Source organism: Oncorhynchus mykiss, chromosome 22 (assembly GCF_013265735.2).
Source record: "Oncorhynchus mykiss isolate Arlee chromosome 22, USDA_OmykA_1.1, whole genome shotgun sequence".
NCBI lineage: Eukaryota > Metazoa > Chordata > Actinopteri > Salmoniformes > Salmonidae > Oncorhynchus > Oncorhynchus mykiss.
In genome coordinates, this window is record NC_048586.1 from 20,533,460 (window position 1) to 20,557,518 (window position 24,059).

Here is a 24,059-nt window from a genome sequence, read left to right on the forward strand (position 1 = left end):
TTACATATATCTGTCCTGACCATTCTACTCAACCCATCCCTCTTCCTCCTGTTACATATATCTGTCCCAACCAATTACTCAACCCATCCCTCTTCCTCCTGTTACACATATCTGTCACAACCAATTACTCAACCCATCCCTCTTTCTCCTGTTACACACATCTGTCCCAACCAACCAACCTACTCACCCATCCCTCTTCCTCCTGTTACACATATCTGTCCCAGCCAACCTACTCAACCCATCCCTCTTTCTCTTGTTACATATATCTGTCCCAGCCAACCTACTCACCCATCCCTCTTTCTCTTGTTACACATATCTGTCCCAGCCAACCTACTCAACCCATCCCTCTTTCTCTTGTTACACATATCTGTCCCAGCCAACCTACTCAACCCATCCCTCTTTCTCTTGTTACACATATCTGTCCCAGCCAACCTACTCAACCCATCCCTCTTCCTCTTGTTACACATATCTGTCCCAGCCAACCTACTCACCCATCCCTCTTCCTCCTGTTACACATATCTGTCCCAACCAACCTACTCACCCATCCCTCTTTCTCTTGTTACACATATCTGTCCCAACCAACCTACTCACCCATCCCTCTTCCTCCTGTTACATATATCTGTCCCAACCAATTACTCAACCCATCCCTCTTCCTCCTGTTACACATATCTGTCCCAACCAATTACTCAACCCATCCCTCTTCCTCCTGTTACACATATCTGTCCGACCAACCTACTCAACCCATCCCTCTTCCTCCTGTTACATATATCTGTCCCAACCAACCTGCTCACCCATCCCTCTTTCTCCTGTTACACATATCTGTCCCGATCAACCTACTCAACCCATCCCTCTTCCTCCTGTTACATATATCTGTCCCAACCAACCTGCTCACCCATCCCTCTTCCTCCTGTTACACATATCTGTTCCAACCAACCTACTCACCCATCCCTCTTCCTCCTGTTACATATATATGTCCCAACCAATTACTCAACCCATCCCTCTTCCTCCTGTTACACATATCTGTCCCAACCAACCTACTCACCCATCCCTCTTCTCCTGTTACACATATCTGTCCCAACCAACCTACTCACCCATCCCTCTTCCTCCTGTTACATATATCTGTCCCAACCAACCTACTCACCCATCCCTCTTCCTCCTGTTACACATATCTGTCCCAACCAACCTACTCACCCATCCCTCTTCCTCCTGTTACATATATCTGTCCCAACCAACCTACTCAACCCATCCCTCTTCCTCCTGTTACATATATCTGTCCCAACCAATTACTCAACCCATCCCTCTTCCTCCTGTTACACATATCTGTCAAAACCAACCTACCCACCCATCCCTCTTCCTCCTGTTACACATATCTGTCCCAACCAATTACTCAACCCATCCCTCTTCCTCCTGTTACATATATCTGTCCCAACCAACCTACTCACCCATCCCTCTTCCTCCTGTTACACATATCTGTCAAAACCAACCTACTCACCCATCCCTCTTCCTCCTGTTACATATATCTGTCCCAACCAACCTACTCACCCATCCCTCTTCCTCCTGTTACATATATCTGTCAAAACCAACCTACTCAACCCATCCCTCTTCCTCCTGTTACATATATCTGTCCTGACCATTCTACTCAACCCATCCCTCTTCCTCCTGTTACATATATCTGTCCCAACCAATTACTCAACCCATCCCTCTTCCTCCTGTTACACATATCTGTCAAAACCAACCTACTCAACCCATCCCTCTTCCTCCTGTTACATATATCTGTCCTGACCATTCTACTCAACCCATCCCTCTTCCTCCTGTTACACATATCTGTCAAAACCAACCTACTCAACCCATCCCTCTTCCTCCTGTTACATATATCTGTCCTGACCATTCTACTCAACCCATCCCTCTTCCTCCTGTTACACATATCTGTCAAACCAATCTACTCACCCATCCCTCTTCTCCTGTTACACATATCTGTCCCAGCCAACCTACTCACCCATCCCTCTTCCTCCTGTTACATATATCTGTCCCAACCAACCTACTCACCCATCCCTCTTCCTCCTGTTACACATATATGTCCCAGCCAACCTACTCACCCATCCCTCTTTCTCTTGTTACACATATCTGTCCCAGCCAACCTACTCCACCCATCCCTCTTCCCCTTGTTACACATATCTGTCCCAGCCAACCTACTCACCCATCCCTCTTTCTCTTGTTACACATATCTGTCCCAGCCAACCTACTCAACCCATCCCTCTTTCTCTTGTTACACATATCTGTCCCAGCCAACCTACTCAACCCATCCCTCTTCCTCTTGTTACACATATCTGTCCCAACCAACCTACTCACCCATCCCTCTTCCTCTTGTTACACATATCTGTCCCAGCCAACCTACTCAACCCATCCCTCTTTCTCTTGTTACACATATCTGTCCCAGCCAACCTACTCAACCCATCCCTCTCCACTCACTCCAGTACACTCTACCAACAGAAAGCATACAAATACTTTGAGCATACGCTTGAGCCTGGAGTTCCAGATGGGCAAGTGTTGCACTTTTGGAGTTGACTAATAACCCACACACACAGTCGACACATTTGGCTTCGACGGAGAGAAACCACCAACTATTAAAGTATGTATTTGGCGCTAGGTGCTGTTGACAAGCTGGCAGGATGTGGATGAGAAGAGCGCTGTGGTTTTCACGCGGTGTGATGTGGGCGTCCAACATGCAGCCCAGTGCGCCACATCTCCATGTTTCTATTCATTTTCCCTCCCTCACGTTGAGTGATAAACAAACGGAAGTGGAGGAGTTTTAATATGGCCTGGCTTTGACCCGGGCTGCATCTCAATCATTAGAAGAGGCTCCCTCTCGTCATCTCCCCTCTCTCATCTGTACAGCCAAAAGAGGACTGGCCATCAATCAGAGCCTAGTTCCGCAATAAGGTTTCTTCCTAAGTTCCTGCCTTCTAGGAACTTGTTCCTAGCCCCGTGCTTCTGTCTCTGCATTGCTTGCTCCTTCGGGTTTAAGGTTGGGTATCTGTTCAGCACTTTGTGACAACTGGCTTTATAAAATAAAATTGATTGAAATGTGATACTGCTACCAACATAGAGGGTGGGTGAAAGCTATATTCTACTTAACATCAGTCTAAAAGTAAACAGGGAGTAAAAATGACATTAAGATGTGTCAGGCTTCCACCACTACGAATCTAATCTCGGTCACATTGTGACGTGTTATTGATGTGTCGATGGCGTGTCATTCACGCGCTGGTGTTGGAATGGTGTTGGTTGGCTCATCCCATGTTCCTGTGAACCATGAGTGTGGAGCAAGGGCTTAGGTGACACAAAAACACACGCACATGTACACACCCCATTACTAAAACAGAGAGGTCCTGCTAAAACCAGAGAGCTTGCAGAGAGCACCTCACACACAAAGATACGTGCGCAAACGCACACAGACATATTCCACACAAAGAGGCTCCAACACACGCATTCTGTCTCGCACACACAGCACTTTGACTGAGAACTACAGCGAGTGGAGACGAAACATGTAGTCCGGTGATGAAAGAGAGAAAAGAAGAGTTCAGATGAAGAGAGTGTTTCATTAAAACTTGTGTGCAGGTTAGAGAGGGGTTACCTGGGAACAGTAAATGGATGGTCATGCTGTTTTTGCTTCTAGTTAGTGGCCTGTCCTAGAGGAGAACAACGGGAGACTACTGAGGACCCTCTTATACTGGCCTGACCTGCTGCACTCCTCGAGTGAGGGCTCACGTGAACATTTACTGTGGTCGTGGGTTCTTCGATAGCATTTGGAACAAGTTTAGGGGACTTCATTAGTCTTTCCTTTGACGTTCTAGAAAGTGTTGTGGTGGCTAGATTAGATTATGTCTAAGTATGTAAGAAAATGCGTCACTGAAAACAGCCGGCTAGCCAGCCAACCAGCTAGCAAGCTAGCCAGCCAACCAACCAACCAACCAGTCCTTCAGCAACTCCAACCAACCAGTCAGTCAGTCAGTCAGCCAGCCAACAAACCAGTCCTTCATCAACACCAACTAACCATCCAACGAGCCAGCTAGCCACCCTACCAGCAACGCACACAAACAGCCAACCAACCGGCCTGCCGGTCAGCAATACAAAATCAACCTGACGGTGTAACGCAACCAACCAACACGCGTTCAGTCTAAGCAACATCAAACTGTTTTAGAGACTGTCAGACAGGGTCTGGTACTGATCCAGTCCCAGCAACATCAAACTGTTTTAGAGACTGTCAGACAGGGTCTGGTAGTGCTCCAGACCCAGCAACATCAAACTGTTTTAGAGACTGACAGACAGGGTCTGGTACTGATCCAGTCCCAGCAACATCAAACTGTTTTAGAGACTTACAGACAGGGTCTGATACTGATCCAGTCCCAGCAACATCAATCTGTTTTAGAGACTGACAGACAGGGTCTGGTACCGATCCAGTCCCAGCAACATCAAACTGTTTTAGAGACTGACAGACAGGGTCTGGAAGTGCTCCAGACCCAGCAACATCAAACTGTTTTAGAGACTGACAGACAGGGTCTGGTAGTGCTCCAGACCCAGTAACATCAAACTGTTTTAGAGACTGACAGACAGGGTCTGGTACCGATCCAGTCCCAGCAACATCAAACTGTTTTAGAGACTGTCAGACAGGGTCTGGTAGTGCTCCAGACCCAGCAACATCAACCTGTTTTAGAGACTGTCAGACAGGGTCTGGTACCGATCCAGTCCCAGCAACATCAAACTGTTTTAGAGACTGTCAGACAGGGTCTGGTACTGATCCAGTCCCAGCAACATCAAACTGTTTTAGAGACTGACAGACAGGGTCTGGTAGTGCTCCAGACCCAGCAACATCAAACTGTTTTAGAGACTGACAGACAGGGTCTGGTAGTGCTCCAGACCCAGCAACATCAAACTGTTTTAGAGACTGACAGACAGGGTCTGGTAGTGCTCCAGACCCAGCAACATCAACCTGTTTTAGAGACTGTCAGACAGGGTCTGGTAGTGCTCCAGTCCCAGCAACATCAAACTGTTTTAGAGACTGACAGACAGGGTCTGGTACTGATCCATACCCAGAAACATCAAACTGTTTTAGAGACTGACAGACAGGGTCTTGTACTGATCCAGTCCCAGCAACATCAAACTGTTTTAGAGACTGACAGACAGGGTCTGGTAGTGCTCCAGACCCAGCAACATCAAACTGTTTTAGAGACTGACAGACAGGTCTGGTACTGATCCAGTCCCAGCAACATCAACCTGTTTTAGAGACTGTCAGACAGGGTCTGGTACTGATCCAGTCCCAGCAACATCAAACTGTTTTAGAGACTGTCAGACAGGGTCTGGTAGTGCTCCAGACCCAGCAACATCAAACTGTTTTAGAGACTGTCAGACAGGGTCTGGTAGTGCTCCAGACCCAGCAACATCAAACTGTTTTAGAGACTGACAGACAGGGTCTGGTAGTGCTCCCTGTCAGAATAAGCAACAGAGGACTTGGAAACCATATCAACTCCAATAGAAATGGAACTATGGCCACTGTGAGTTACCTAATTTACTTTACTTTACCTCTGCCTTCTAGTGAGATTATACAAACTGTCATCTCCTACCATTCTGATAGATTGGAGACTGTCAGAAAATGTGGTTGTAACGTTAATAAGTCGGTTGTTATTTAATGGGACTTTTCTCATTGAATATGGCACTTTTCAACGTTAGCGCAATCACTAGTAAAACCTTTCTTGTGAATGGCCTCATTACTGAGCGCACAGATGATTGCCTGTTTCTCACGGAAACATGGCTGTCTTCAGACTGCAGTGCCACTCTTATTGAAGCCTCCCCCCGGACTGCAGCTTTTGATACTCTATCATAAAACGGAAAAAGGGTGGGGGGACAGTCTGTATTTTTTACTAATGCTCTCAGCTATAAGGACTTTTCATTTGGCGACTTTGGGTCCTTTGAGCATCATACTAAACTGTTTAAATGTCAGCCACCAGTGCTGGCCATAACCCTTTATAGGCCACAAAAATCACTGCCACATTTTCTTTACTGATTTCTCTGAACTGTTGTCTATTGTTCTTGAGAACTATGATAAAATAATTGTGTTGGGCGATTTTAATATTCATATTGACAAAGAAACTAACTGCAAGGCCATTGAATGTACAAATCTTTTGAGCTCTATGGACTTTATCCAACATGTTACTGGGTCCACCAATACTCTGGAGCTGGATATTACCAAGGGGCTTTCTATTGACATATCCTCTATTGTTGATGTTGCTTTATCTGATCACCACTGTGGATTTTTTTACTACCTATGTTGCCCATAGCACAGGGTAATACAGAAGGCATTATTAAGTAACGCTATCTTACCTTCGATGTTGCTACAGATTTTATTGAGTGTATGAACAATACTCCACCACCTATTCTGCCTTCCTCTTGTGATGATTTAGATGATCACTTGAATAGCAAATTATGGGCAACAATTGTGAGCCATAGCTGCAGAAAAGTTGAAAAGGGCCACCTCCAAACAGAGACGAATGAAGAAAATAATTAATTAAAGAGAAATTGCAAAACGGCAGAGCGGAAGTGAAGAAAGTCAAAGTTGCATGTCCATTATGATATTCTGAGAGAGCAACTTGGCATATATAAGGCAATTAGAAATGCCAGACGGGCACATTTTTCTAACTTGATCACTAATAACCAGAATAATTAGAGAGTGCTCTTTTCAACCATTGATGGCCTACCCCCACAAACCTATGTGAACTTTCCTCCACATCTAAATGGAATGAGTTTGCGGCATATTTCAAACATTAGGCTGGGTATCAGTCAAGCAAGACCTGATGAGAAGTTTGATGATATGTGCCCTGGCCTACCACGCAAAGGTACTATGGAGTTATTCTCCCTGGTTGACAGTGATATCACAACTTCAGCCTTCTAACTGCCTTGTCGATCCTATCCCCACCACCATCAAAACAGTATTTATTTTACCTTTATTTAACCAGGTAGGCCAGTTGAGAACCAGTTCTCATTTACAACTGTGACCTGGCCAAGATAAAGCGAAGCAGTGCGACAAAAACCACAACACAGAGTTACACATGGGATAAACAAATGTACAGTCAATAACACAAGAGAAAAATCTATTTACAGTGTGTGCAAATGTAGTAAGATTAGGGAGATAAGGCAATAAATAGGCCATAGAGGCGAAATAATTACAATTTAGCATTAACACTGAAGTGATAGATGTGCAGATGATGATGTGCAAGTAGAGATACTTGGGTTCAAAAGAGGGGGAAAAACAACATGGGAATGAGGTAGTTGGGTGGGCTATTGACAGATGTGTACAGGTGCAGTGATCTGTAAGCTGCTCTGACAGCTGATGCTTAAAGTTAGAGAGGGAGATATTAGTCTCCAGCTTCAGTGATTTTTGTCATTCGTTCCAGTCATTGGCAGCAGAGAACTGGAAGGAAAGGAGGCCAAAGAGGTTTTGGCTTTGGGGATGACCAGTGAAATATACCTGCTGGAGCGCATGCTATGGGTGCGTGTGTCTATGGTGACCAGTGAGCTGAGGTAAGGTGGGGCTTTACCTAGCAAAAACATATAGATGACCTGGAGCCCCTGGGTTTGGCGATGAATATGTAGCGAGGGACAGCCAATGAGAACATACAGGTCGCAGATGGCACTGTGACATTGGATGTAGTCTATTTTATAAATTACATCGCCTAAGTCAAGGATAGGTAGGATAGTTTTTACCAGGGTATGTTTGGCAGCATGAGTGAATGAGGCTTTGTTGCGAAATAGGAAGCCGATTCTAGATTTAATTTTTGGATTGGAGATGCTTAATGTGAGTCTGGAAGGAGAGTTTACAGTCTAACCAGACACCTAGGTATTTGTAGTTGTCCACATATTCTAAGTCAGAACCATCCAGAGTAGTAATGCTAGTCGGGCGGGCACCAAATCGGTTGAAGAGCATGTACTTAGTTTTACAAGCATTTAAGACCAGTTGGAGGCCACGGAAGGAACGTTGTATGGCATTGAAACTCGTTTGGAGGTTTGTTAACAGAGTGTCCAAAGACGGGCCAGATGTATACAGAATGGTGTCGTCTGCATAGAGGTGGATCAGAGAATCACCAGCAGCAGAAGCGACATCACTGGTATATACAGAGAAAATAGTCGGCCCGAGAATTTAACCGTGTGGCACCCCCATAGAGACTGCCAGAGGTCCGGAAACGGGCCCTCGGATTTGACACACTGAACACTATCTGAGAAGTAGTTGGTGAACCAGGAGAGGCAGTCATTTGAGAAAACAAGGCTATTGAGTCTGCCGATAAGAATGCAGTGGTTGACAGAGTTGAAAGCTTGGGCAAGTTGCTGAGGGGGGTGCAGAGCTGTTGGCTGGGTTAGGGGTAGCCAGGTGGAAAGCATGGCCAGCAGTAGAAAAATGCTTATTGAAATTCTCGATTATCATAGATTTATCGGTGGTGACATCAATGGTTTCCTAGCCTCAGTGCAGTGGGCAGCTAGGAGGAGGTGCTCTTATTCTCCATGGACTTTAGTGTCCCCAAACATTTTGGAATTTGTGCTACAGGATAGGTGAGGAAAGCACTTTTAAGGAACAACCAGACATCCTCTACTGACGGGATGAGGTCAATATCCTTCCAGGATACCCATGCCAGGTCGACTAGAAAGGCCTGCTCGCCTTTCTAAGGTGACCAAGAACCCGTTGGTCACTCTGACAAAGCTCTAGAGTTCCTCTGTGGAGATGGGAGAAACTTCCATAAGGACAACCTTCTCTGCAGCACTCCACCAATCAGGCCTTTATGGTAGAGTGGCCAGTGCTTTGAGTGGCCAGTGTTATAGGGAGCGTTTGACAGTGATGAGGGGTGGTCGTTTGACCACGGACCCATTACGGACGCAGGTAATGAGGCAGTGATCGCTGAGATCCTGGTTAAAGAGAGCAGAGGTGTATTTAGAGGGCAAGTTGGTCAGAGTGATATCTCTGAGGTTGCCCATGTTTACGGATTTATGGTTGGACCTGGTACGTTCCTTGATAATTTGTATGAGATTGAGGGCATCTAGCTTAGATTGTAGGATGGCCTGGGTGTTAAGCATATCCCAGTTTACGTCGCCTAACAGTACAAACTCTGAAGATAGATGCGGGGCAATCAATTCACATATGGAGTCTATAGCAAGTGGCAACAGTGAGAGACTTATTTCAGGAAAGGTGGATTTTTAAAAGTAGAACCTAGAACTGGTTGGGCACAGACCTGGATAGCATGACAGAACTCTGCAGGCTATCTCTGCAGTAGATTGCAACTCCGCCCCCTTTGGCAGTCCTATCTTGACGGAAAATGTTGTAGTTGGGGATGGAAATTTCTGAATATTTGGTGGCCTTCCTAAGCCAGGATTCAGACATGGCTAGGACATAGGGTGTGCTAAAGCAGTAAATAAGACAAACTCAACACAGTTTTTAAAGTGCATATCTGAAGAAGTGCAAGCTATAGTTAATCACTCCCTGTTCACAGGCACTTTCTACACTGCACTAAAAACTGCTATTGTGAAACACCTTCTGAAGAAAAGTAATCTAAATTCTTCAGCTCTTAGCAATTTTCGTACAATCTCTTACCTCCCATTCTTAAGTAAAATCCTGGAGATATTGATTTTCAAACAGCTAAATAATTTTTTGTCTTTGGACCCACCACCGCACATAGACAGCTTTAGTTAAAGTGTTAAATGATCTTAGAGCCAACACAGATGCCAAACAGCTCTCTGTCCTTGTACTGTCGGATTTAAGTGCTCCATTCGACACAGTTGACCATGATGTCCTTCTGGACAGACTGGAGAGGTTGGTTGGCCTCTAAACCAGTTCTAAATTGGTTTAGGACCTATTTAACCAGTTGACATTTTTCTGTCACCCTTGGTGAACATAACCCAGAGAAAATACATATCACATGTGGCGTTCCACAAGGTTCGATTTTGGGTCCGGTATTGTTTATATACAGTGCCTTCAGAAAGTATTCAAACCCCTGGATTTTTCAAAATTATGTAACAGCCTTATTCTAAAGTGGATTAAAAAAAATCCTTAGCAATCTAAACAGACCCTTAATGACAAAGCGAAAACAGGTTTTCAGAAATCTTTGCAAATACAAAACAGAAAAACCTTACTTACATAAGTATTCAGACCCTTTGCTATGAGACTCGAAATTGAGCTCAGGTGCATCCTGTTTCCATTGATCATCATTGAGATTTCTACAACTTGATTTGGAGTCCACATGTGGTAAATTCAATTGATTGGACATGATTTGGAAAGGCACACACCTGTCTATATAAGGTCCCACAGTTGACAGCGCACGTCAGAGCAAAAACCAAGCTATGACGTCAGGGGAAGGTTACCAAAAAATGTCTGCAGCATTGAAGGTCACAAAGAACATAGTGGCCTCCATCATTCTTAAATGGAAGAAGTTTTGAACAACCAAGACTCTTCCTAGAGCTGGCCACCCGGCCAAACTGAGCAATCGGGGGGAGAAGGGCCTTGGTCAGGGAGGTGACCAAGAGCCTGATGGTCACCCTGACAAAGCTCTAGAGTTCCTCTGTGGAGATGGTTGTCCTTATGGAAGGTTCTCCCATCGCTGCAGCATCTCCACTAATCAGGCCTTTATGGTAAAGTGGCCAGATGGAGTCCACTCCACGGTAAAAGGCACATAACAGCCCGCTTGGAGTCTGCCAAAAGGCACCTAAAGACTCTCAGACCATGAGAAACAAGATTCTCTGGTCTGATGAAATCAAGATTGAACCATTTGGCCTGAACGCCAAGCGTCACATCTTGAGGAAACCTGGCACCATCCCTACGGTGAAGCATGGTGGTGGCAGCATCATGCTGTGGAGGTGTTTTTCAGGGGCAGGGACTGGGAGGCTAGTTAGGATCGAGGCAAAGAGGAATGGAGCAAAGTACAGAGAGATCCTCGATGAAAACCTGCTCCAGAGTGCTCAGGACCTCAGACTGGGGCGAATGTTCACCTTCCAACAGGACAACGACCGTAAGCACACAGCCAAGACAAAGCAGGAGTGGGTTCGGGACAAGTCTCAATGTCCTTGAGTGGCCCAGCTAGAGCCCTGACTTGAACCTGATTGAACATCTCTGGAGGGACCTGAAAATAGCTGTGCAGCAACGCTCCCCATCCAACCTGACAGAGCTTGAGAGGATCTGCAGAGAAGAATGGGAGATACTACCCAAATACAGATGTGCCAAGCTTGTAGAGGCATAATCAAGAAGACTCTTGGCTGTAATCGCTGCCAAATGTGCTTCAACAAGATATTGAGTAAAGGGTCTGAATAATTATGTCAATGTGATATACATCTGTTGTTTATTTTTAAGAAATTAGCAAACATTCTAAAAGCCTTTTTTTGCTTTGTCATTATGGGGTATTGGGTGTAGATTGATGAGGGAAAAAACTATTTAAATCAATTTTAGAATAAGACTGTAACCTAACAAAATGTGGAAAAGGTCAAGGGGTATGAAAACTTACCAAATGTACTGTATTTATTACGCCCATCGAAATGTTAGCAATTAAAATCAGATCCAACAATAATTTCAACGGCCTAGAAATCGAGGGCGTAAAAACAAAGCTGTCATTGTATGCTGATGATCAATTTTTTAAAATCCACAATTTGGATCCCTCCACAGCCACAGAGGATCTAGATACTTTTTCTAACCTCTCTGGATTACAACAAGATTATGCTAAATGTACTATGTCATGTATTGGAACACAAAAAAATACAACTTTTACATTACAGTGTAGGTAACCAATGGTCTGACGGTGAAGTGGACATACTCAGTATTCATATCCCAAAAGAAAGAAATGATCTCAGTACCATACCTTTTCATTAATAAGTTAGCAAAAAGAGATAAGATCTTACAACCATGGAAAGGAAAATACCTGTCTATTTGTGGAAAAATCCCCCTGATTAACTCTTTAGTCATATCCCAGTTTACCTATTTGCTTATGGTTTTGCCTACACCTAGTGACCTGCTTTTTAAATTATATGAGCAAAAAATATTCCAGTATGAATTCGGTTGGCAGAAATGATTAAATATTAAAGCATTAGACCTGCCACTAAAGGCTTCAGTCATACAAAAGTTATTCTTAAATCTGAACTAGTTCTCTAGCAGATTAGTAAAATTAATAATAACTTTTTTCCCCTATATTCAGATTACAACCTCTCACTTTCAGTTATTTGAAAAGGAAATTATCTCCAAAATATAGCTTTTTTTAAAAAAAAAGCTGTAGAAAGTTGGTTGCAATTTCAGTTTAATCCACCAGAAAAGATAGAACAAACGTTAGAATAAATATTATGGTTAAATTCAAATATACTAATTAATTTGGAAAAAAATATATATTTTTGGAGAAAAAATTTATGAAAACGGCATAATCTTTGTAAATGATATCATAAATACGACTGGTGGAGTTGTCACCGATGCAGTTAACAAAAATATATGGAAATGTCTGCCCTACTCAAAATTACAATTAACGACAAAAATGGAAGAAGCAAGTGGAAGGGGGAGAAAGTAAGGAACTTGTCTGTCGGCCCTGCATCAAAGACCATAATTGGTTAAAGAAAATTGTGATAAATAAAAAAGTATACCAGTATTATTTAAGGACCCCAAAAAATCGACAGCCGTTCCATATAGATAGCAAAATAGTTGGGAAGAGATTTTTGACATACCGATTCCATGGCACATGGTTTATGAACTGATACGCAAAACGACGCCGGAGTCAAAACGTAGAATTTTTCAATTGAAATTATTATACAAAATTCTTGCAACCAATAGAATGTTATTTATATGGGGGATACAACCTTCCCAACTCTCTAGATTTTTCTGCGAAGAGACAGAAGCATTAGATCATTTGTTTTGGTACTGTCCATATGTTGCTTGTTTTTGGTCACAGGTCCAGGAATGGCTGAAGAATTGCAATATTTACCTGGAGTTAACCCTGCAGATAGCACTACTGGGTAATCTGAAAAGTCAATCGATCAATAATATAATAATAAATGTACAATCTGTAGAAACTATGAGAATAGAAAGGTTCAGAACCTTTGTGAAGCATCACAGCACAATTAAAAAATATATGGCAAATAGAAATCCAATATGGGTGGTGTTAAGAGATAGATGGGAGAGGTTGAATGGAGCTGAGGTTTGGGACTAATAACAACAAGATAACTAACGTAAAACATACTGTGTCCGTAAAATGCATATAGGTTAAGAACCTTTGAGAAAGAGCACAGTTTGAAAGATATGGCAAATAGAAATCAAACCGGATGGACATGGGAAATAGATGGGAGGTTGAGGGTCGAGGAAGGACAGGACTAATAACAAACAAAACAGAACTATTGTAAAATAGACTGTGTCCATAAAATGTGCATAGTATGTATAAACTGGAAGTAGAGGCCTAAGCGTCGTTGTTCACTAGTTTACTCCAATTAGGGGAGGGGTTGTAGGGTCATAAAGTGATAAAGGGAAAAAAATATTTGTTAAATGTATGTGTATGTATTTATATGTATGTATGTGTATATATTTATATGTTATGTATATGTGTGTATGTATGAACGTGTACAGTACCACTCAAAAGTTTGGACAGACATACTCATTCAAGGGATTTACTTTATTTGTAGCTCAGACTGTCCGCAAAAGGCTGAGAGAGGCTGGACTGAGGGCTTGTAGGCTTGTTGCAAGGCAGGTCTTCACCAGACATCAGAGGCAACAACGTCGCCTATGGGCACAAACCCACCGTCGTTGGACCAATGGACCAATGGACAAAATAGAAGGCACTTCCCTCTTTGGATTTTCCTCAGGTTTTCGCCTGCAATATCAGTTCTGTTATACTCACAGACAATATTTTGACAGTTTTGGAAAATTAGAGTGTTTTCTATCCTAATCTGACAATTATATGCATATTCTAAATTCTGGGCCTAAGAAATAGGCAGTATCATTTGGGTAAGTTTTTCATCCAAACATCAAAATACTGCCCCCTACACGCAAGAGGTTAAAACTCGTTTTTCAACTACTCCACAAATGTCTTGTTAACAAACTACTTTTGGAAATCTACTTTCTGTATGACACAGAAGATTACTTACACTAAATTGACTGTTCCCTTAAACAGCTTGGAAAATTCCAGAAAATGATGTCATGGCTTTAGAAGCTTCTGAAGCTTCAAGGCTTACTTTCAAACTCAGTGCTTCTTTGCTTGACATCATGGGAAAATCAAAATAAATCATCCAAGACCTCAGAAAAATAATTGTAGACCTCCACAAGTCTGTTTCATCATTGGGTGCAATTTCCAAACGCCTGAACGTACCACACTCATCTGTACAAACAATAGTACGCAAGTATAAACACCATGGGACCACACAGTCATCATACCGCTCAGTAAGGAGACGCGTTCTGTCTCCTAGAGATGAACGTACTTTGGTTAAGAAAATCAATGCCAGGACAACAGCAAAGGACCTTGTCCAAAAGTATCGATACCCACAGTTAAACAAGTCCTATATCGACATAACCTGAAAGGCCGCTCAGCAAGGAAGAAGCCACTGCTCCAAAACAGCCATAAAAAAGCCAGACTACGGTTTGCAACTGAACATGGGGACAAAGATTGTACTTTTTGGAGAAATGTCCTATGGTCAGATGAAACAAAATAGAACTGTTTGGCCATAATGACCATTGTTATGTTTGGAGGAAAAAGGGGGAGGCTTGCAAGCCGAAGAACACCATCCCAACCGTGAAGCACGGGGGTAGCAGCATCATGTTGTGTTGGTGCTTTGCTGCAGGAGGGACTGGTGCACTTCACAAAATAAATGGCATTATGAGGACGGAAAAGTATGTGGATATATTGAAGCAACATCTGAGGTTTGTAGTTTTTCAAAGCTTGGCCTACCGAATACACATTGAGATATGGATAAAGTTGCACTTCCTACGGCTTCCACTAGATGTCAACCATCTTTAGAAACTTGAATGAGGATTCTATTATAATGGAGGAGCTCATGAGACCTCTGAGTCAGTGGTCTGGCAGAGTGCCTTGGTCTCACGACGCACGCTCCCGACAGAGTTACCTCTCGTTCCAGTGCTTTTCTTCAGACAAAGGAATTCTCGGGTTGGAACATTATTGATGTTTTATGATAAAAACATCTTAAAGATTGATTCCATACATGGTTTGATATGTTTCTAAAGGACTGTAACGGAACTTTTCGAGTTTTTTGTCTGGACGAAGTGCCTGCGCCTCATGAAGATGGATTACTGGGCTGAACACGCTAACAACAAGTGGCTATTTGGACATAAATTATGGACTTTATGGAACAAATCAGTCATTTATTGTCGAACTGGGATTCCTGGGAGTGCCTTCTAATGAAGATCATCAAAGGAAAGTGAATATTTATGGTGCTATTTTTAACTTCGGTTGACTCCAAAATGGAGGATATTCCTCTGGCTGTTTTGGGTTCTGAGCACCGTTCTCAGATTATGCTTTTTCCGTAAAGTTTTTTTTAAATCTGACAGCGGTTGCTTTAAGGAGAAGTCTATCTTTAATTCTGTGACTAACACTTGTATCAAATATCAATGTTTATGTTTTGGAATCAAAACATTACTGCATGTAAGGCGCCAATGTAAACTGAGATTTCTGGATATAAATATGCACATTATCGAACAAAACATACATGTAATGTGTAACATGATGTCCTATGAGTGTCATCTGATGAAGATCATTAAAGGTTAGTGATTCATTTTATCTATATTTCTGCTTTTTGTGACTCCTACCTTTGCTGGAAAAATGGCTGTTTTTTTGACTTGGCTATGACCTAACATAATCATATGTTGTGCTTTCGCTGTAAGGCATTTTTGAAATCGGACACGATGAGTAGATTAACAAGATGTTTATCTTTCATTTGCTGTATTGGACTTGTTAATGTGTGAACCTTACATATATCAAAAAATATATTTCTGAATTTCGCGCGCTTCCTTTTCAGCGGAATGTTGTCGAGGGGTTCCGCTAGTGGAACGCCTGCCCTAGAAAGGTTAAACAATTTAAAGGCAATGCTACCAAATACTATTTGAGTGTATGTACATTTCTGACCCACTGGGAATGTGATGAAAGAAATAAAATATGAAATAAATCATTCTCTCCACTATTATTCTGACATTTCACATTCTTAAAATAAAGTAGGGAATTTTTACTAGGATTAAATGCCAGGAATTGTGAAAAACTGAGTTTAAATGCATTTGGCTAAGGTGTATGTAAATGTCCGACTTCAACTGTACATTTTACAGAAACAGTATATACAGTACCAGTCAAAAGTTTGGACATCTACTCATTCAAGGGTTTTTCTTTATTTTTACTATTATCTACACTGTAGAATAATAGTGAAGACAACAAAACTAATCATGTAGTAAACAATAAAGTGTTAAACAAATCAAAATATATTTTAGATTTTAGATTCTTCAAAGTAGCTACCCTTTGCCTTGATGACAGCTTGGCACACTCTTGGCATTCCTTCAACAAGCTTCATGAGGTAGTCACCTGGAATGCATTTAATTTAACATGTGTGCCTTGTTAAAAGTTATATATATTATGTATAAGCTGGAAGTAGAAGCCTGTTGTTGCCCATTAGTTCACTACAATTAGGCGAGGGATTTTAGAGTTAGGGGACAATAACGGGAAATATATATTTTTTTAAATTGGGGGGGATGGTAAATTATGCAGACAATTACATTGATATAAGCCAAAATCTATCTGCAAAATTAAAGCTGATCTACTCCTAAAAATAACAACTGTGAGTATACGACCACAGCCCAAAGCCACCAGTCCAGTGTGTGAGTGTGTGTGCGTGCGTTCACAAGGGTGCGTGTGTGCCTGTATGAGTGTATTCGCATGTGCATGTGTTGGTGTGAGTGTGTGCATTCATTTGTGTGCATGATGTGTGTGCGTCTGGTGAACTAACATCTTTCCCCACTGAAATAGTCATTACCAAGTGTCATGCTCTGAGGGACGATTGTTGTGTCAGGTTGTTCCAAGCCGTTTCCAAGCCGTTTGATACTTCACTCCCTGCTCCATCTCGCAGCCACTCTCACAAAATAAAATGACCCCTTAGCTGACATGCAGGTAATGATGATAGTATTTGACGGGTGATAGTAATCCTAGCATGTAGCAACACAAGCAGTGTGTGTACGTTTATGTGCACGTGTGCTCTCCCATAGACTCTGTGTATGGGATTGTGGGGGTAGTATGGGTTGCATGTGCGCGCAGACATGTTGCTTAGTGACGCATTCTTCCTCTGGTCTCTAGCCTTGAGCCAGACCTGCAGGGACACACATGGTAAGGCATGAGCCCACAGCAGAGCCAAACACACACAGGGAGAGAGAAAGAGGTTAAGAAAGAGCGGGAGAAAGAAAGAAGGAACGAGAGCGAGAGATGCACATGGAAAGAGGGAGAGAAAGAGAGACAAGAAAGAGAGGAGAAAGAGATACAAAGAGATAGAAAGATGAGAAAGAGAGCGAGAGAGAAAGAGAAAGAGACAGAGAAAGAAAGATAGAGAAAGAAAGAAAACAAAAGAGTGAGAGAAAGAGCGAGAGAGAGAGTCATGGTGCTCCTACCAGATTGGATGTGGTTGAGGCCAGATGGCTTCAGAAGTTCCAAGGGCTGCTCTTTCCTGGGCAGTCCATCTGCAGGGGAGAGAGAGGAAGGAGAGTCCGTTTCAAATATGGTCCGCAGCATCGATAACAAAGGGGAATGTGTATAATCTACTGAGGCCCAGCTAAAAGACTACATATCCCAGAGAGAGAGAGAGAGAGAGAGAGAGAGAGAGAGAGGGGTGGGGGGGGAAGCCAGGGATGGACAGCAGTAGAGAAAACCAGTTGAATGAGGAGAGGAAGAGCAGAGGAAGAGGAGGCTTCTGCCTAGCCTAGTGCTGCAACACAGTTGAAGCTGCATGTGCTCAGCGTTCTGTTATGACTTCAACGTGATTGGTTCAGTGTCTGCACAGAGAGAGAAAGGGGGAGGGAGCGAGGGAGGGAGAGGAGAGAGAAAGAGGCATGTAAAAATAAACTAATGTGGATCGAGGATGCAGGCACCTATGTATGCTTCTACTGTTTAAAACAAACGCATGCATTTCTCACATGTTTGCACGTGCACACACACACACAGACAAACACGCACACAGACACACGGGTGCGCGCACACACAGTAGGGTTGCGTCTTGGTGAGGATGATAATTATAGTGGTAACATGAAAAGGCTTTGGATCAGCTCAGGGAGGACCTGGCTATAAATAGACCTGTGGGGGAGAGGGGGAGAAACACACATATATGCGCACACTCTCAAACACACACACACACACGCACACACACAGTTCTTGACAATCCCACACATATAAAATGACATGATTCTCAAGCAAGCCAAAAACACACGTGAGCATACACATCCACAAACACACTGATTGGCTAACAAAAACTAGAGACAGTAAAACATTGTTGGGCTTTCCTGCATAAAGACAAAAACACACTTTCCCTACTCACACAGCTCAGTGGAGCTTATATACTGTATATAGAACTGCATAACAAGTCTATGGACTCACTATCACCAGACTGGTGGTGACACATACGCCTTCCCTGCTGGCTCAACAGCTGTCACAGCAGCTCTCCTAAACAAACCACTGTCCCCCTCGTTTCCTTCTCCTTCTCCTCCATCCCTCCCTTCATCCATCCATCCATCCATCCATCCATCCACAATGACAGGTAAATCATTGTAAATTGACCCGAAAGCGTGAAAGTAAGTGCGAAGGGACGTGCGAAGGGACGTGTAATGCCAACGCATGGGCTGACCGAAAAGCAGTCTATTTCTGGGCATACTAGTCTATTGAAAGGAAGGAAACACTCCCACTTGGAACCTAATTCCTCCTTCTATATCTCTCCGTCTCTCTCTCTCGCTCTCCTCGCTCTCCCACTACCACTGCTCCAGTCTCATGGCTTTGACTAGCCCATCAAACCACCTTAGCAGGAGGCCAACAGCCGGGAGTGAATCAAGTGAACAGGGAGCTAAATACAGAACCACTCTAAGGGTGTTTTTAATAGGTTGGGGGGGGGGGCGACGACAATGTTTACAAAGGTAGACATCCGGTGTGATTCTCTTGTCCCCCGAGCCGAAGCATCTAGAGTATATCAGCTTATGACATTTAGTGTCTATGTGTACACAGACCCACAAACACGTGGCCTGTGTGGTCCAGCGGTTACAGGCACGGACCGACCCCCGGGACACGAGTATGCTAGATTCGGGATGGGTTCTAATCCGGCTCACTAGCGCGCTTTCTTTTCAACACTTTACGATCCACTCCAAAAAAGCAAACAAAATTGCAAAAGTAGCGACTGCACAAAAAACAATATATACACAACGACAGAAACAATTTCACATTCACATACAGGAACACGCACTGTAACTGCATTGAGATGAGAGCAGAGCCTTAACAACATGTGGATAACAGTGGGAGATAGCCTGGCTATAATGGCTGGACAATGCACAAGTAGAGTAGGTACACACACACACACACACACATACAGCTTTGTTTTTCTGGGTTGCACGGCGCTATTTTCAGCCCATCCAGACTGGGGTCATGATTAATACATGATGGAGGGCGAGGAGGGGGGATTAAACATTCATATCACACACACACACTCACGCTAAATTACTAATACACACACATCTCCAAACACACACACACACTCTCAGACAAATATAAACACGTACACACACACACACACACACACACACACACACACGCACACACACACACACACTGCATGCCTTCCCCTCTGCTGAAAAAGAAGGATGGTGGGAAGACGAACGCAAAGAGAAAGAGGGAAGACAACAAAGAGATGGGGTGTGTGTGTGTGTGTGTGTGTGTGTGTTGGCAGGGCTATTTTTGGAGGGGCTGGTGGAGCAGGCGGGCCGTGATGCCTGCGATGCCATAATGGCATTTTAATTAGCCAAGAGAGCAGAGAGGGGACGCGCCACACATCACTAACCAGCAGCCAACGCCAGGGGACACAGGCAAATCAGGAAGCGCTCGCACACACACACACACACACACACACACACACACACACACACACACACACACACACACACACACACACACACACACACACACATATATGTTCTTGCATGCACGCCACACACACTCACACAAACGTGACATGATACACTACTTTACGGTACTCAAGGTGTTCAAGTGACAAACTTCACTTCTGTCTCACTGCAAAAAGATGCATCTTATTGTGTGTGCGCGCGCGCGTGTGTGTGCGCAAGTGTGTTTGTCTGCCGCAAATATAAGTCCTAATGCAGTGTCGTTACAGAGAAGGATTAGACACATTTGGATGGCAGAGATGTAAGAATTGTCGATGGGTAGCATTTGTGTGTGTGTGTGTGCGTGTGTGTTAGTGGCAGATGGCAGAAAGATGACACCAAAGCCTGATGGGCCGGAGGAGGACTGGCCCGTCTGTCTCTCTCTCTCACACACACACACACACACACACACACACACACACACACAACCCTCCCAGAGAAGCTCCTAATTGTAATCTAACTGCACTTCTGTTCCCCCAATGCCTTCCAATCCCTTTGTGAGAATTTGTTACAACTACACCTTATGTGACCCAAAAGGGAGAGGGATGGAGAGAGAAAAAGAGGGAGAGAAGAAAGTACGACAAAAAGAATGAAAGTGTGAGAGATAAAACAGAAAGAGACCATAGAGAGATAAAGAAATGTAGAGAGAGAGAGAGAGCACATGAGAAATAGAGTATGTGAGAGAGTGAGGGAGAGAGATATGTGCGTGCCACAAGGGGAAGCGAGGTGGCAGGGAGGAGGACGCGTTTTCTTTTCATTAAAGCGGTGGAGTGCATTTGAACCTTGACCCCTGACAGCCAGGGAAAGAAGAGAGGGCCGTGAGGGGGCAGGTGGCCGACAAACAGTACAGCCGGCTGAGAGCACATCATCTTCTCCACGGCAACCAGAGCAAACACAGACCAGAGATACTGGTGTGTCCTCAGGAAGCCTCACACTCAACCTCTCTCTCTCTAATGAAATATCAAACAGAAGGCCTTCTGGGAAGGGGGGGGGGGGGGGACAGAGAGAGAGAAAAGCCAAGAGGGTGAGATAGAGAGAGTGCCAGAACAAGAAACAGAGGGAGAGAGAGGTGGCGAAAGAGAGAGAGAGAGAGAGAGAGAGAGAGAGAGAGAGCGAGAGAGAGAGAGAGGTATAAATAGCCCCCTCCAGCCTTAGGATGGGACCCAGTGAACCGTGGAGAGGCTCATCACAACATGTTTAGAGCAGACAGCAGCCTTTCAAGAGAAAAGCTAAACTGAAACAAACACATACAAATCACACACACAAACACACACACACACTGTTTGGGCCTTGCTAAGTATCCGATGGACAGATGGATTTCACTACTCAAAATAGAAAATAACAACCTATGTAAAGCTGAGCTGACCTGGAGCTCAGTCCTGAGCTCAGCTCAGTCCTGCCTGGCTACCCAAATTCCTTGTTCCGGCCAAACGTTAACCACGCCGACGGATGTCAGTTTCTTCTACGCAATGAGTCTGGATCTGAGTACCTCCCCGATGATTTCTAGAACGCAAACACATTCTAACCGTTCTGATTGGTCCCAGAACACGTGGGTAAAGTGGCATGTAGAAATTCGTCATTGGCTTTGATACTCTTGATTGGGTAGAGATTATCCAAATCGCTGAAGACTTTGTTTTGTAAAACACCCCTCATTTTGACATCAACACAAATCAAATTGTATTTGTCAAATGCGCCGAATACCGTGAAATGCATACTTACAAGCCCTTAACTTCTTGGTGACAGGTGGGCAGTATTGAGTAGCTTGGATGAATAAGGTGCCCAGAGTAAACTGCCTGCTACGCTGTCCCAGATGCTAATATATGCACAGTATTAGTAGTATTGGATAGAAAACACTCTGAAGTTTCTAAAACTGTTTGAATGATGTCTGTGAGTATAACAGAACTCATATGGCAGGCGAAAACCTGAGAAAATTCCAACCAGGAAGTGGGAAATCTGAGGTTTGTAGTTTTACCACTCTTTGCCATTCCAATATACAATGTAAATGGGGTCATATTGCACTAGATTAGAGGTCTTTTCAACGCCGATACCGATTATTGGAGGACCAAAAAAAGCTGGTACCAATTAATTGGACAATTTTTTTTACATTTATTTGTAATAATGACAATTACAACAATACTGAATGAACACTTACTTCAACTTAAAATAATACATCAATAAAATCAATTTAGCCTCAAATAAATAATGAAACATGTTCAATTTGGTTTAAATAATGCAAAAACAAAGTGTTGGAGAAGAAAGTAAAAGTGCAATATGTGCCATGTAAGAACAATATGTGCCATTGCTCAGAACATGAGAACATATGAAAGCTGGTGGTTCCTTTTAACATGAGTCTTCAATAGGTAAGACGTTTTAGGTTGTAGTTATTATAGGAATTATAGGAGTATTTCCCTCTATACCATTTGTATTTCATATACCTTTGACTATTGTATGTTTTTATAGGCACTTTAGTATTGCCAGTGTAACAGTTTAGCTTCCGTCCCTCTCCTCGCTCCTCCCTGGGCTCGAACCAGGAACACAACGACAACAGCCACCCTCGAAGCAGCGTTACCCATGCAGAGCAAGGGGAACAACCACTCCAAGTCTCAGAGCGAGTGATGTTTGAAACGCTATTAACGCGCACCCCGCTAACTAGCTAGCCATTTCACATCGGTTACACCAGCCTCATCTCAGGAGTTGATAGGCTTGAAGTCATAAACAGCGCAATGCTTGACGCACAACGAAGAGCTGCTGGCAAAACGCACGAAAGTGCTGTTTGAATGAATGCTTACGAGCTTGCTGCTGCCTACCACCGCTCAGTCAGGTACTTGTATCTTCTTAACTGACTTAAATAAAGTTAAATAGTTAAATAGTAGTTAAATAAAGATTAAATAAAGGTGTAAAAATAAAAAATAAAAAAAAACGTCCAAATCAGTGTCCAAAAATACCGATTGTTATGAAAACTTGAAATCGACCCTAATTAATCGGCCAGTCTGATTAATCGGTCGACCTCTACACTAGTTGTCAACAGTCTTTAGAATGTTGTTTCAGGCTTCTACTGTGAAGTGGGGGCGAATGAGCGAGGATTGAGCCAGGTATCTGGCAGAGTGCCACAGGCTCTGAAGCGCGGTCTCGAGAGAGTTAGCTCTCGTTCCATTGCTTTTCTACAGACATAGGAATTCTCCGGTTGGCACATTATTGAACATTAATGATAAAAACATCCTAAAGATTGATTCTATACTTAGATTGACAAGTTTCTACGGGCTGTAACGGAACTTTTTGAACTTTTCGTCCGACGTTCGGCGCGACCTGAACGTGCGTTTGGATTTGTTTACCAAATGCCCTAACAAAAGAAGCTATTTGGACATAAATTATGAACTTTATCGAACAAATCAAACGTTTATTGTGGAACTGGGATTCCTGGGAGTGCATTCTGATGAAGATCATCAAAGGTAAGTTAATATTTATAATGCTATTTCTGACTAATGTTGACTACACAATATGGGGGATATCTTTTAGGCTGCTTTGTTGTCTGAACGCTGTACTCAGATTATTGCATGGTTTGCTTTTTTTTGTTTGAAATCTGGTTGCAGTAAGGAGAAGTATATCTCTAATTCCATGTATAACAATTGTATTTTTATCAACATTTATGATGAGTATTTCTGTAAATTGATGTGGCTCTCTGCAAAATCACTGCATGTTTTAGAACTACTGAACTTAACGCGCCAATGTAAAATTTGATTTTTTGATATAAATATGCACTTTATCAAACAAAACATGCATGTATTGTGTAACATGAAGTCCTTGAAGTCTTAGTGTCATCTGAGTGTCATCAAAGGTTAGTTTTAGTAATGTTAGCTCTATTTGTGCTTTTTGTGACTCCTCTCTTTGGCTGGAA

The 24,059-nt window shown here is 43.2% G+C and overlaps 1 protein-coding gene across 4 annotated transcripts in view; it reads right to left on the reverse strand.

Annotated features, from left to right (window-relative positions):
- Window positions 1–24,059, reverse strand: part of hdac4 (histone deacetylase 4) — a 281,514-nt gene that overhangs the window by 153,995 nt on the left and 103,460 nt on the right. For 2 of the 4 annotated variants that reach the window (XM_036958952.1, XM_036958951.1), the window contains exon 3: window positions 17,642–17,710. In XM_036958952.1, the coding sequence (XP_036814847.1) occupies window positions 17,642–17,710 (69 nt within the window). Of the gene's footprint in view, window positions 1–17,641; window positions 18,147–24,059 lie in introns of those variants that run through there. The other 2 variants (XM_036958950.1, XM_036958949.1) reach the window with 1 other exon arrangement.